The sequence below is a fragment of the Lonchura striata genome, chromosome Z (assembly GCF_046129695.1).
Source record: "Lonchura striata isolate bLonStr1 chromosome Z, bLonStr1.mat, whole genome shotgun sequence".
Taxonomy (NCBI): Eukaryota; Metazoa; Chordata; class Aves; order Passeriformes; family Estrildidae; genus Lonchura; species Lonchura striata.
This window is the reverse complement of record NC_134642.1, coordinates 65,387,346-65,400,873: the sequence shown is the minus strand read 5'-3', so window position 1 is coordinate 65,400,873 and position 13,528 is coordinate 65,387,346. Positions and strand designations below refer to the sequence as shown.

At 40.6% G+C, this 13,528-nt stretch overlaps 1 protein-coding gene across 1 annotated transcript in view; it reads left to right on the top strand.

The window, feature by feature from the left end:
* The window catches only part of GRIN3A (glutamate ionotropic receptor NMDA type subunit 3A), a 66,851-nt gene that overhangs the window by 28,298 nt on the left and 25,025 nt on the right, over window positions 1–13,528 (top strand). Inside the window, exon 3 of the mRNA XM_021541456.3 lies at window positions 2,199–3,246. Within this exon, the coding sequence (XP_021397131.3) occupies window positions 2,199–3,246 (1,048 nt within the window). The remainder of the gene's footprint in view (window positions 1–2,198; window positions 3,247–13,528) is intronic.

Sequence of the window (13,528 nt, the reverse complement as noted above, 5' to 3'; positions counted from 1 at the left end):
TGGGGCCAAAGTCATGAGAGCTTTGCAAGCTTATTCCGCCTGAGGACATCTCCCTCCATTTTTGGCATTCTTGTGGACATCTCCTAAAAAAGCTTTCATGCAGGTCCATCTACATACATGGAATGGTTTTACTTTTACTGTCACAGTGATGGCTTTGGCTTATATGCCCAGCAAGGCTTGTAAATGAATAATTTCTTACAGAGACTGATGGTGATAAAAGTAAGAAAGAGATAAAACCCAAACAAGTTTATGGGCACGTAAACCTTCCTTTAATGTTAAAAATTGCCTGCTCCCGTAAACTTTGTCTTGATAGTGTTTGCATACACAAACAGGGAAGTTACACCATTAGATAGAAAGTATGGATTAGGAGGGAAGGAGTGGGCAAACAGTGGCAGATGCCACTGATTACTGGAGTGGAGTCCTTTAATACTGGACTAAATGGTAAATTATTTTAAACATAAAAAATGTATTTATAGTTTATATACATTTATATTTATAAACATCTGTCTGCCTTTTTTAGGTATGATTTCCAGACCCTGGCTAGCTCATGTACAGATCATCTTCTTTTGAAAGTATTGTCTGTGTCATCTTTCTCCAAATTCAACTTACTCAAAGGAGACTGAGCAAGAACTGTGAAGCTGCCTTAGAGAAGGCTATCACAGACATAACCATGCTCAAAACTAAAGCATTTACTTTCATAAATTTACCTTTGCAAAGGGGTAAAATTATATGACCTTGAGACTTAAACAGTGGAGATTTTTAACTGCTGAAACCCCACCAAAAATCATCAAAACAAAGTGTAGAAACCAGACAGAAGTATGGATGTATGCACACTTGCAATTGATTTATCTTTTTCAAATCAATTTAAGGTTATTTTTTATCCTCTGTAACTATTGATAAATGGTTAAGTCTACCTAAAAGTTAATGTCTTCCTTATTGAGGCTGGAATGGCAGCCTTTATACATCTTCCAACTCTTCTTTTCATACAATTCTCAGGACTAATGTGAAGTGCTGTATTCTGCTACAACAGCTGAGTAGTCTGTCTTCTGAATGCCTCTTATTGAAAAAAAAAAAAAATGCACGTCTTGCCTTGCACCATATTAGCAGGAATGTAACTCAGTTGTTTTTAATGGAACCACTGTTGTAAGGCTTGTGCAGCCCCTGCCAAATGCATAGCAGCTCTATTGTTAGCAGCATGCAGTTCAGCAGGTCATGGTGTTCACACTGAAAAGGATTTTCTGCTTCAAACACTTAATTCCTGCTGAATTCTCAGCTCCTTTATCCATGTTGTTTTTAGCCTCTTTGATGATGGCTTGCCAGAAGCTGAATTTAACAGGCACAGAGGACAACTACTAGCAAACACTCCTTTTCAATACAAAGGAAATATGCAACTTTATTGTCAGTATCTGGAATAGTAAAAGCCCGGAATTCTCAATGCAAAATGTGTGGTGCAAAACTGGCACACTTCATGAGATCTTCTTCAATGGCAGCACTGCACTTTTAGGAACATTACTTTAGCAAATTTTTTTTTTTAAACTGCTTTTTTGGTTTTTTGTTTTTGGGTTTTTTTTTGTTTGTTTTTTGGTTTTTGGGGTTTTTTTTTGTAAGAATTAAAACTGACTGTCCTAGAACAACCATCTTTCACTTTCTTCCCTTACTTTATTCTGAAGTGTCTAACAGTGATTTACCAATGCCAAATTTGCATTTTTGAATCCAGATTGGTTCACTTGAGAGTGTTTGAAAGCTGTTGACAGCACTTCAGTAGCCCCTCTTATGTAAGAGAGATCTTACTGAGATTATAGCATTTTTCTTGGAAGGGCATTTCATACATAATTTCTACTCTTCCATTTTCATACATATTTTTATCTAGGAAAGTGACAGCAGATCTGGTGAGTTCAGTTTAGAACTAACCTGTATTTCATCAGTTTGTGAGACAAAGGTAACTGAAAAAATTACGGTTCTTGTACTCATTTTTTCTAGTAAGTAAAAAAATACATCTTTCCTGAGGAGTTTTCATTTGCATTAGCTACGTAGGGGAGCATCCCCATATCATTTAGTCATAAATTATGTGTCTGGTTCATTGTACCATAGTGCTATTAATGGTCCAGGTGTTCAGCAACATCCCTATCTACTCTCTTCAATATAAATTCATGGTCCAGCTGTCTGCTTCTGATTCCCCTGCTTTCTCTCTCCAACAGGTTTTTAGCCAACACAACTTTTGATGGTCTCAGTGGCCACATTAAGGTGAAGGGCTCATCCATTGTGAGCTCAGAAAATAATTTCTTCATCTGGAATCTGCAGCACGACCCTGTTGGAAACCCAATGTGGACACGCCTGGGGAGCTGGCAAGAAGGGAAGATCATCATGGACTATGGGATATGGCCAGAACAGGCACAGAGACATAAAAGTCACATGCAACACCCCACCCGGCTGCACCTGAGGGTGGTGACACTGATTGAGCATCCCTTTGTCTTCACAAGGGATGTAGACGATGAAGGTCTTTGCCCAGCAGGGCAGTTGTGCCTGGACCCACTGACCAATGATTCAGGTGTGCTGGACAATCTGTTTGAAACCCTCCAAGGTGGAAATGACACTGTCCCCATTGAGCTGAAGAAGTGCTGCTATGGCTACTGCATTGACTTGCTGGAGAAGCTGGCTGAGGATATGAATTTTGATTTTGACTTGTACATTGTTGGGGATGGAAAATACGGTGCCTGGAAGAATGGTCACTGGACAGGGCTGGTAGGAGACCTTCTTGCTGGTACAGCTCACATGGCGGTGACATCATTCAGCATCAACACTGCCCGAAGCCAAGTGATTGATTTCACCAGCCCTTTCTTTTCAACCAGCTTGGGGATCTTAGTGAGGACCAAAGACACTGCAGCTCCAATTGGAGCCTTTATGTGGCCACTTCACTGGACTATGTGGCTGGGGATATTTGTTGCTCTTCACATCACAGCTGTATTCCTCACCTTGTATGAGTGGAAAAGTCCTTTTGGAATGACCCCTAAGGGAAGGAACAGGAACAAAGTGTTCTCCTTCTCCTCTGCTCTCAATGTCTGCTATGCGATCCTGTTTGGAAGAACAGCTGCCATCAAACCCCCAAAGTGCTGGACTGGAAGGTTTCTAATGAATCTCTGGGCTATTTTTTGCTTGTTTTGTCTGTCGACATACACAGCCAATCTAGCTGCTGTCATGGTGGGAGAGAAGATCTATGAAGAACTTTCTGGAATACATGACCCAAAGGTAAACCATGTCTGTTGTTATTAACTCAGTCTTTTCTTCTCTCCACTCAAAATTCACTGCTGCATAATTTATGGTTTCTAACAAAATCAGAAATTCATCTTTGTGGAAAACTGTGGTTGCAATTACTTACCACCTGGTGGCATTTCAGGAGGAAAGTTCAGTGAGATAGGACTTTTAAACACCCATAAGAGTGTAGCAGGAAGTATTTAAAAGATTGAAGATGAGGAAAAAGGTGAAGTATTCTGGTATTTTCCACTGCAGAGAAGAATAGTGATGCGGCTTTCGGGGGTTCCTCACTGCTGTCCCCCGCCCCTCCCCGGCCCCCCGGGACCCTCTGGCTAGCTGTCCCCTCCGGGGCCGGGGTTTTCCGCGGTCCCGCTGCCCTGGGCTCACCAGGCAGCGGCTGGGTTAGCACGGTCCGAGCTGCGGCGCTGCCTCGGTCGCCGCAAGGGTTCGAGATAAAGAGACCAAGAGAGACCAATGGTATGCTTGTCCAGATAGATTGTATTGCCTGAAGCGTTGCAGTGACCAAAGGTCCCGGGCTATTGCCCAGATACAGTTTTATACAGCAAAATTAAGAGTTAAGGTCTTAAACAATAGAGACAGTGTTCAGCTAAGGCACATCAGAACCACCCCAGGGGCCAGGTCCAATGGGAACTGCTCAGGGGTGGGGAGAAGGGGGTCTACAGAGGAATGCTGAAGAGAAACTTTCCCGAAACAATGGGACATACAGAAATGTATCTTTTCCTCAGTTTCCCATTTCCAAGGCCTTTCTAAAACCCTTCATCCACACTACCATGCCAGCATGATAGCAACATAGTCGGTTCTATATGCAGATTACGGATTTGAGTTCAGTTCCAAGTTCCCTTTGGTGGGACTTGTTCAAAAGAGTTGGATGATTCAGATCATCCTGAAATCTACTCAAACAAAACAACTACACAGAACAAGACAAAACCATTGATCCTCTTTTTCAAATATTTCACTGGTCATAATGCTGCTGGCAAAGGTAGTGCTGGCAAAATTCTCCATGAATGCTAAATGAAACATAGCTGAACTGAAATATTTTGAAAAATGCTGCCTTTTTCTTCAAAACAGTGGAATTCACTTTACAAGCAGTCAGGCATTTGATTTGCAGTATTGTTTCTGCTGGGGAGCCATCATGGGAGGAGATGAGCAGTGTTCTAGACTGCCCATCTACAAAGAGCTCAGACTTCCCAGAACTTCCTCCACATGCTTTCTCCCACTTCCCAAGGGGTCTTCAGCTGGAATTTAAGTCCAGTCCTTTTCTAAGACTGTTCTTAATTTATATGCCACTAAGTAGCGATCAGGCAAGCAAGGGGCAGAATGGCTTTTAGAGAGAATAGATGGCTACAGGTGACACTAGAGCACCCTCTCCACTCGACAGGCAGTCCAGGGGACACGATGGCAAGCAGATTTCCCTTGCTCATGTGGCATTTTCTGTAGTGAAGGTGTGATTTTATTACCCACAGTTTTGTACTCATGACCTAACTGCTGGTACAGAAACCATCCACCATGTGTTTGTCTCAAGGGACTGAACTGATAGATAGTGGTTCCTGAAAAAAAGTAATTTCAAAACCACAAGAACAGGGCATACATCTTGATTTTGTAAACTGTGTGAATAAATGGTACATATGTCCCTCCAGACAGCAAAAGCCAGGCTCCATCTGTTGTATTAGTGAAACCTCACAGTCAGGCTGATGACCAGAGAGTTTTAACTTTGTGAGTGCAGTGCCTGGCTCACTCCCTGCAATGTTAATTAGATAGCTTTTACCAAAAACATTATAAACAAAGAACAGTTTTGTGGCTGACCCAAGGCACTCTAAAATTTATTTATTGCTTAAAGCAAATTGCTTCTAATAATCTGCCATTCCTCTCCCAACAAAAGATATCATAAATATTGCATTAATATCTTCATCAATATAAGGCACAAAAAGCAGATGAGAGCTTTCAGCTGAATTTCCCCAGCTCCAGGGATATCTCTGTTACTTTGTTGTCTGAAGCCACAGTGGTGATTTGAAAATGAGTTTGGTCCTCTACTCTTTGCGTGGGCGTCTCCTCATCTATCAAATCAAATTGCATCAGATTACATTCTATTTTTCAGCATTATTGCTGTGACCACATGCAGTGTTTTTAAAACAGGTATTGGGAAATTCCTGCAGCTCCAAGGAAAATTAAATTATTCTAAAACTGTGCTGTTGAAGCTTAGTGCAGAACATTGAAGCATGTCAGGTGCTGCAGATACAGACCTTGGTCCAGAACAGAAACACCGATGACTCCTGGTTAGTAACCTCAGGGATTCCATTACATCAGTGGGATACTGGCCTTTCCTGGGAAAGTATTTCCCTGCTGTATGGAATAAATCTAAGCCTCTGAGTAGATACCAGTTCCCATTGTGAGAATAACACAACACAGATTTTAGAGAAGAAGAAGATTGCCTGCCATTACATGAGCTTCAGAGTAGTTTGGTGTGTATCATTCATGCATTTGCCTCCAAAGTCTTAGTCTGAAAGAATAGTTGTAATAGAAAGTGCACTGGTCTAACCTAGCTCACACAAGAGCCTGAGCTGTGGCTATTCAAAGTTCTCCCGAAGAGTTAAAGCTTAGGTTTAAGAAATGTTTGGGCCATAACAGTCACATATTTACAGGTACAGGCACCACATTTTCATTAGTTACTTAAAGCATAATTTATGTGACTTAAAAGATGTTATGCTTGGGTTTTTCTTCCCAGATATGTTTACCTCTTTCTTTTTAGTGGTGGAGACTCATTTCAAAAAGAAGGCAGCAGAAGGGAGAAATAACCTTTTTAATTTAAATATACTTCTAAACATCCTTCTGCTGCTTTCAGTATGCATGTGCCCTTTGTACTGTGCTTTTGAAATTTATTTAAAAAACAAAGCCCAGAATAGAAGACCAGCCTTCTCGAGGTGATGTAAGACATTTAATTTCTTCAGGCTGTCAGCCATAAATGGTAAATCCCATCTGAGGTTGTGAACAGTCAGGAAGGACAGAATTAGAGCTATCTCAGTTGGACCTTTAAATGCAGTAATGATATAGAAGAGAATATAGAAATATCAAGTTGCTGAAAAGAGGAGCAGCCAGGGAGACAGGAACCAGAGCAGAAAGAAAGCAGTGCAAGGAATGAGAATTGATTTACTGGAATGTCTTGAATTTGGGGAACTTGCTGTGTATCTTCAGGGTAAGAATCTTAACCAGGGCAGGTCACTAAAGCCACACTCCTGCAGTGTCCATAAAAGGTGGCTGCCCCCTTTCCTAGAAGGTGCAACAGGAGCCAATAGGTTGTAGAGATCTTGAAGCAATGTCCTGCCATCTTAATATCTAATTAGTCTAAGAAAATGGGAAGTTTTGGGCCACAGCTGTCCACTCTCCCCTCATTTTCTAGCTATACAGGTTTTAGACATCATCTCTTGCCACTGGAATCTGGCAAATACAGCTTTTGTGTCCACTGGAACACATTCAGTCTCCTGTTTGAGACAAAGGGAATAGGATGGCTACAGAATGAATGTGCAGGCTGCCCAGACTGACTATGCATCCATGTCCTGAATCCTTCTTAAGAAGCTCTCTACAGTATATAGCAAAGAAGTTTAAAAGCTTGTCTACAGACAGAGGACATAGAGAAAAAGCATTGTATTTGTATCATTTCATCTACTTTTATCTCTTCTCTCATCTGAATCACAGAGGCTTGTTTCACTTTTCTTCTAATGTCACTGCTTAGGTTGCACAAAAGTATTATAACAATATTATAACATTGTCAGAGTGCCTGGCAGCCAGGTACTTGCCCAGCGTTGAGCTCTTTCCAAGGTTCAGGTACTCCTTCTCCAGACACAGCCACACATAAGTTCTAGAAAGAAGGTATTTTACTCTCCAGGTGATTCTGCCCAGGATCTCCCCAGAGAGTGGAGTTTTTTAGCAGCAAAAGGAACCTGAATGCCTTTTGGCTTTTTCATGCAAGAACACATATTGAACACGATGTCCTGAGTTTGTTGGCTAGTTCAGGTTATTTGTGGCAAACTAATTCTGGAAGCCCATAGAGCAGAAGAAATATTTCAAACATGCTAAGATGGAAGCAAACAGCAGGACAGGGGCTCAGTAGGTTTTCCATAAGGTAGTCCAAAACCTGGCCTTCCTTTCTGCAAACAGTGTTGTTCTTTCAACAATTTAATGAGTTTTTGGGTGCTATCTGCCCATTATGACTTTTGTAATAGCTGTCAGCTTTTCTTTCCAATCTTTACTACACACTTGAGTAGTCATTTACTCTGGTGGTTATGTTTTCACTTCTTTTCAACACTTTACCTTCAAAAACACCCCTTGGCAGTGGCAAAGTTCCTTTCTGCATTGTATTTTGACTTAAAATATTTAACCTAGTTAGCTTCATTTAACAAAAAAGGGCTACTTCTTTTAGTCCCATCACCAGCAATTTCACTGCATTGTCTCTCCTAAATTGACATGCCTGCAATGAAGAGATAAAATATTATTAGTCAGTCTAATATACCTTTGCAGTTATAGTTTCTACAGGTAGGCTGCTGTTAAAACAGTTTTCGGGACAAGATCACCTAAACCATTTCCTGGATGTGCCTCTTTCTCTCTGCCATTAATGATGGTTAATGAGATGGTTGTGAGTTTTCAAAACTCACAAAAAAAAAAAAAAAAAAGTGTCCCAAGAAATATACTGCAGACACCTACAGTCATTCTGGCAAGTTCCACCCAGCAAGTCCTTTAAACAGCCTTGGTGTGCATTGGGATTAGTCCCCAGAAGTCTCTGATCTTATAGTTCAGTGCCTGAAGAGTTGCTCTTATGAGATGCCCATATTTTTATTACAAAATCGAGCCCTTTGAGTGTTCCAGGCAAGTTATTTCTGAGGTTTTGGTAATCGGGAATTCAGTATGCGCAACCACCCCGGTATTTGTATCTAGATATATAAAACATGAGGGTGCAAGCTCTCATTTCTGATTTATGAGCATCTCAGTTAATTTAGAGGCCTCATGGCCCTTATTATATCAGTTGAATACTTTGTGTTACTTAAATTAAAACTGTCTAGAAATACAACTGGAAAGCAACTTCAGATGAGTTTTAGCAACACCAAATCACAGAAGAAGAAAGGTCAAGCCACTCTATAGGTGGTCCCTCATTAGAGGCATGATTCAAATACTCCTTTTAATCTTCCTTTTAATTTATTTTTTTAAATTCCTTTTTAATTTATTTTCTATTGAGTTCAGCAGTTTTTAGAGTGAGGCCATAACTGCTGTGTGTTTATTGGTAAATTTTTTTCCTGAAAAAGGAATTTATGTAGGAATTACATTAATGGAAATTACTGCTGTGGTCTTTCACTGCAGCATCCTGAGATGAATCATTATAAGGAGCACCACTTGAACTGCTATGTGTTAAATAGATAATGAAGTAGCATTTATTTAAATATGCATTAAATACATTATATTGTATAGAAAAAAAATCAAGTTACAAACTCAGTGAAATTTTAAAAAATCTTGTTGCTGCCATGGGGTTTAGTATTTGTACAAGACCAGAGGCTTCTTTTTACAATTAAAAGAAGAAACTACAGAGCATGTGTTTCTGTGAAGGAAGTTACTGGCCACAGGAAGGTCATGATTCACAGCATCACATCCTGCCAATTAATACATGGTGATTTTCTGAGTATTAATGAGTCAGAGAAGGATTTGAACTCAAAAGGACTTTCAGTGTCAGAGAGAGGGAAGTGGAAAACTCTCAGACAAAGGCAAAATGGAGCATCAAGCTCTAGCCAGAATAAGGAATAGCAGAGCTGTCTCATACTGGAATGAAAGGCACATGCAATTTATGGAGTTGCAATCTTGACTTCTTTAGCTTCCCCATGCAATTTATGGTGGTGAACACTTGATTTGTTTAGCTTCCCCATCACCTCATTAAAGATTTCTTGTTAAAGTTACAGCTTTGGAGGTTCAGAATCTGTTCAGATCTTCTTCATTCTGATACCCATTTTATCAGACAATGCCTGAAGTGTTCTGCAAATCAAGTTTCCTTTCCCAATGAACCATGCTTTTTTATGTCTTCTTTTCAACAATTATCTTTTTATTATCTTTGCATATTAACCCTTACTGCTTGAGGTCTTCACCTACACACATTGCCTCACTCTGTCACCAACTGCCCTGGCTCCTCTTCATCTCCCCCCATTGTTTGAGCCAAAGAATTTAGGGGTAGGAGTGGAAGAGAAGAAGTCCTGCTGTTTTCAATCTGTGTGGTGCAGGTCATGAAGGGTGTTCTTCAAGCACCAGAGGAAATTAATGTGTTTTAGCATTTTCTCATCTATGTGGAGGTCAGTTTCTTATTCTCAAGCTAAAAACCTAAATATTTAAATGTCATAACATATTTTGAAAAAAGGAAAGTGAGCCCACCACCAGCAATAGCAACTGCATCATAGGTGGGATTTAGACCCTTGCAAGAAATAATGAAAGTGGAGAACTACAAAAAGAAGTTACTGAAGTAACTGGCAAAAAGTAGCAGAGAGCAGTGAAGGCACACAAGCTGATTCTACCACCTGACAGGTGGAAGGTCATTGTGTAGCTGACTTAGCAGCATGGAGAATGTTTATTACTGTTCACGAAAGTCACAGCCATAGTGATCTACAGAGACCAGAGTGCTAGTCTGGCTCACCCTCCTGGAGACAGAAATCCTGCACTAATCCACTGGATTTCATCAATGACAAGGGTCAAAGTCCTCTGGAAGAAATAGTGGCTTTCACTGAGTGCATTGAGATTTGACTGAACACCAGGTAAAGTAAAATATTAATGTCTATATTGATGGTCACCATGGAAGAGGCCGGGATATCCAAATATGGCTGCAAATTTCATTTACACTTCATGCTTAACACATTTGTCACTGATTCCAAGAAGGAAAAAAATCCCTTTCTGTTCCTATGTTGGATCTGTCTGTAACGTAAGACTCCCTCTTATTTACCTTCATTTGATGCTTTTGAACCTAAAACAAATAGCAAATAATGTGTTGAAGAAATGAGGGCAATGCAGGTAGACAAGTTCCACCACCTACAATTGGAAACCCCTTCATCTTGGTAACTCATGACCGCTTTACAACACAAACCCATTGTTTGTTCCTTTCCTGGAAAGTACAGAGCACTATTCCTGCTACAGGTTTAGGGAGAGGACTGTTTTCATCCCTGGCACCCAGGGGACAGTTTCCATATGGCCAGGGGTAGGAGGACTGACCTTCAACCAGCAACAGCTGAAGCATAAGAAATTTGTAAGAAAAAGGATTTTAAAGATGATAGTTTTGAAGATGGTAAACTACCCACACTTAAATTTGCTGCCACATTAGGTTTCCTCCTTTAGCCCTCAAATGCTTGTAGAAATCTGTGATAGTTAATCATCCAGAAACTGGAGACTCAGGATGGAGGGACAAAAAGAATTCTTTAATCAGAAATCTTCTTCGGTGTCTCTTTTGTAGCTTGAACATTTTCTCAGCCACACAGCTCTCCTTCAGTTGTAATTTGAAAAGCATTTCACCTTCATGACAGTGCATTAGCCATGTTTTACAAGGACCAAGCAGAAGAACATGCTGGATGAAGTGATTCCATCTGGAACATCTTTACAGCTGTTTTCTGCTGCTGATTAATTGCCTTTTTGGAATTACATCACTTATTTTCCCTCAGTCTACCCATTTTTCTTATATTTTACACTTTCTACCTTATAATCCTCAGCTCTCCCAGAATAAATCACAGCTCAGAGATCCCTTTGTCCAGAAAACTCTTAGAATGTTATTAAGAAACAGGGATAAACACAACTGTGAGTTCATATTCTCCAGAATGCTCTTCTTACAGAGCTTTTTGCACTGTCCAGCACCTGAATCATCAGGGCAACCCTCAGAAATTACCCACAGACCTGAGTCTCCAGTCTCATCCCTGAGCTGAACAGCTTTTCCAAGACACAAAGGAGCAGAACAGACCTTATATTTAATTATCAGCACTCACACAGGGACCATGAACACAAATGTTCATATTTTTGAGCAGAGACCTAAGTCACAGTTTCCTTTCACATATTCCCTTGTTGCAGTGAAGAAATAAACTGTCAGCAGTGGACTCTGCACTCATATCCAGGTTGAAGCTGTTCATTGAGTTCTGTGCAACTGTCAGGTTTTAGGCCAGCTAATGACCCCTCTGAGCTGGATCCAAAGTGACAGAATTTTAAAGAAATATGTCATTATCCTGACAAGGAAAGAATCAGCTCCACCAACACTTTTCGCAACAGAGAAGCGGAAGTGTTGATTCAAATGTATTCTGCAAACACCCTCTCCTGGAGGCCCTGGGAACATCTCAGCTTCCGAAGCTTGAACATGTAGGACAGTTCCTGATCAAAACCTTCGCTTCCAGAAGTTGAGCTGTGAATTTTCATCTGCTAAAATCTGAAATTCATGTGCTTCACGGTGAATAATTTTCTTTCATCTCCCTCTGCACCCCATAAATATTCACTAGTTAGTTTCACAAGTTAGTTTTCTAAAACTCCTGCAGATAAGAAGGGAAAGCCCACAAACTGCTTTATATTGATTTGTGGTTGGGGGTTTTTAAAATTATGAATTCATTTGTTTTGTTCATTTTCCCCTGAAAGTTTGCTTATCACTTCCAATTGCTTATATTTTCTCACTGGGCTATGGGAAATCTATTGGTGGCAGCGAAGGCACCTAAATGTGTGGGTTACATAAGTCAAAGCAAAATACTACTGTTTTATGTGTGAGAGATAAAAGTGTCATTGTAAAGAAAGCAGATTTCTAAAACCACATCAATTCTTCTAATGCTATCTTTCTCTAGTGATTAGCAACTGAAATTAGCAGATTTTCAAGATTCTGCAGCAGTTGCTTGGCAGAGATCATGCTGGCAATTCTACTGATATACAAGGTGCCCATTAAACACTGCACTTGGTGTTATGATAGGTAACCAGCACTGTTGTGGAAGTGAGCTACTAAAACCTACTGCACCATAGTTTTTCCTCAGAAATTGTTACAAAAGTTAGAAAAGTGCTTTCAGCCATGTTCCTCCTTTCTATACCCTATTTAAATTTAAAAGCACCTTTATAGGTAGTGGTAAACGCTAAATCCACATTAGCCCTGTCACTGAAGCGAGTGGTCACTGGCACTGCCCTCAGCTACATACTGGGGGTTGCCTTTTTCTCATTTCTGGCAAAAAAAATAGTTAATGGAGTTGAATTTGGGCACTGAAGAGGCCAACAGAATGAATGATGAAATGCTTGTCGTAAGTTGAGATCATGGTTAGAAATGGAGTTCCCAAAGCATTTTTCCTCCAGTCCCATTTCATGGAATGGTTCTGAGCCACACTCAGTGAGGCAGCTGCTGCACCCCATCAGTCGATTTTCTAGATTGCAGTTACATCATTGCTTGTAGAAAATAGCCACAATTTCCCTTCCCAATAGCTGCTCTGTTTAGATGCTCCTTGTCTCCTCACAAGTCCTAGCAAGCTCAAACTCCATGGGATCAGCAGGCAATATTGTACTACCTACTTTTTTGTACCTGACACCATAATTTTCTGTACCTGGGTTCTTACTGCAAAAATAAATGGCAACTGATGGGATGAGAACCTCAAAATTATACTAAAGTAAACCAGAGCATCAAAGGGGAAGAGGTCCTTGAGGTAAATTATGTGGCTTTGCAGCACTGAAAAGTCATGCAAAAGCCAGAATCTGCTAGAAAGACCTCAAAACTCTACAGTCCCACAGCCTTGAATGTGCCAAGATTTACTGCTGCATTTTCAGTTTTAAATCCCAACTGGCACTGGGGATTTCTGGGCCTGTTTGCTTTCAAGCTGGCATCTAGGTGCTCTCCCCAGCTGACAGCACTGAGTGCAATGGCAATGCATTACATAAAATGGATTGTGCCAAGTTATGCAAAACCCCTGTCATTCAAGATTGTGTTTTTCTGTTTCTGCTGCTGTGGTTTCATCACATTGATGTTTATCATGTTGGTATTTTCATGCATAATTGGCACCCCAAGCCATAGATGTATGCAGATGACCAATTTGTCTCAACATCTTCCCAAAGTTTTCCACTTCCCACTCAGCAGATGTTTTAACAACAGCAGACAGAAACCAAAGAGATGTGTAAGTAAGGGGCCAAGCCGAGAGAACTGGTAGCTGCAGTGTTTGCTTTCAGCAGCAAGAAGCACAAACATCATTTGTCTGGGAGTACTATGTTATGCAAGGCACAGAAGACTCTGAGAAGTCCCAAAGCT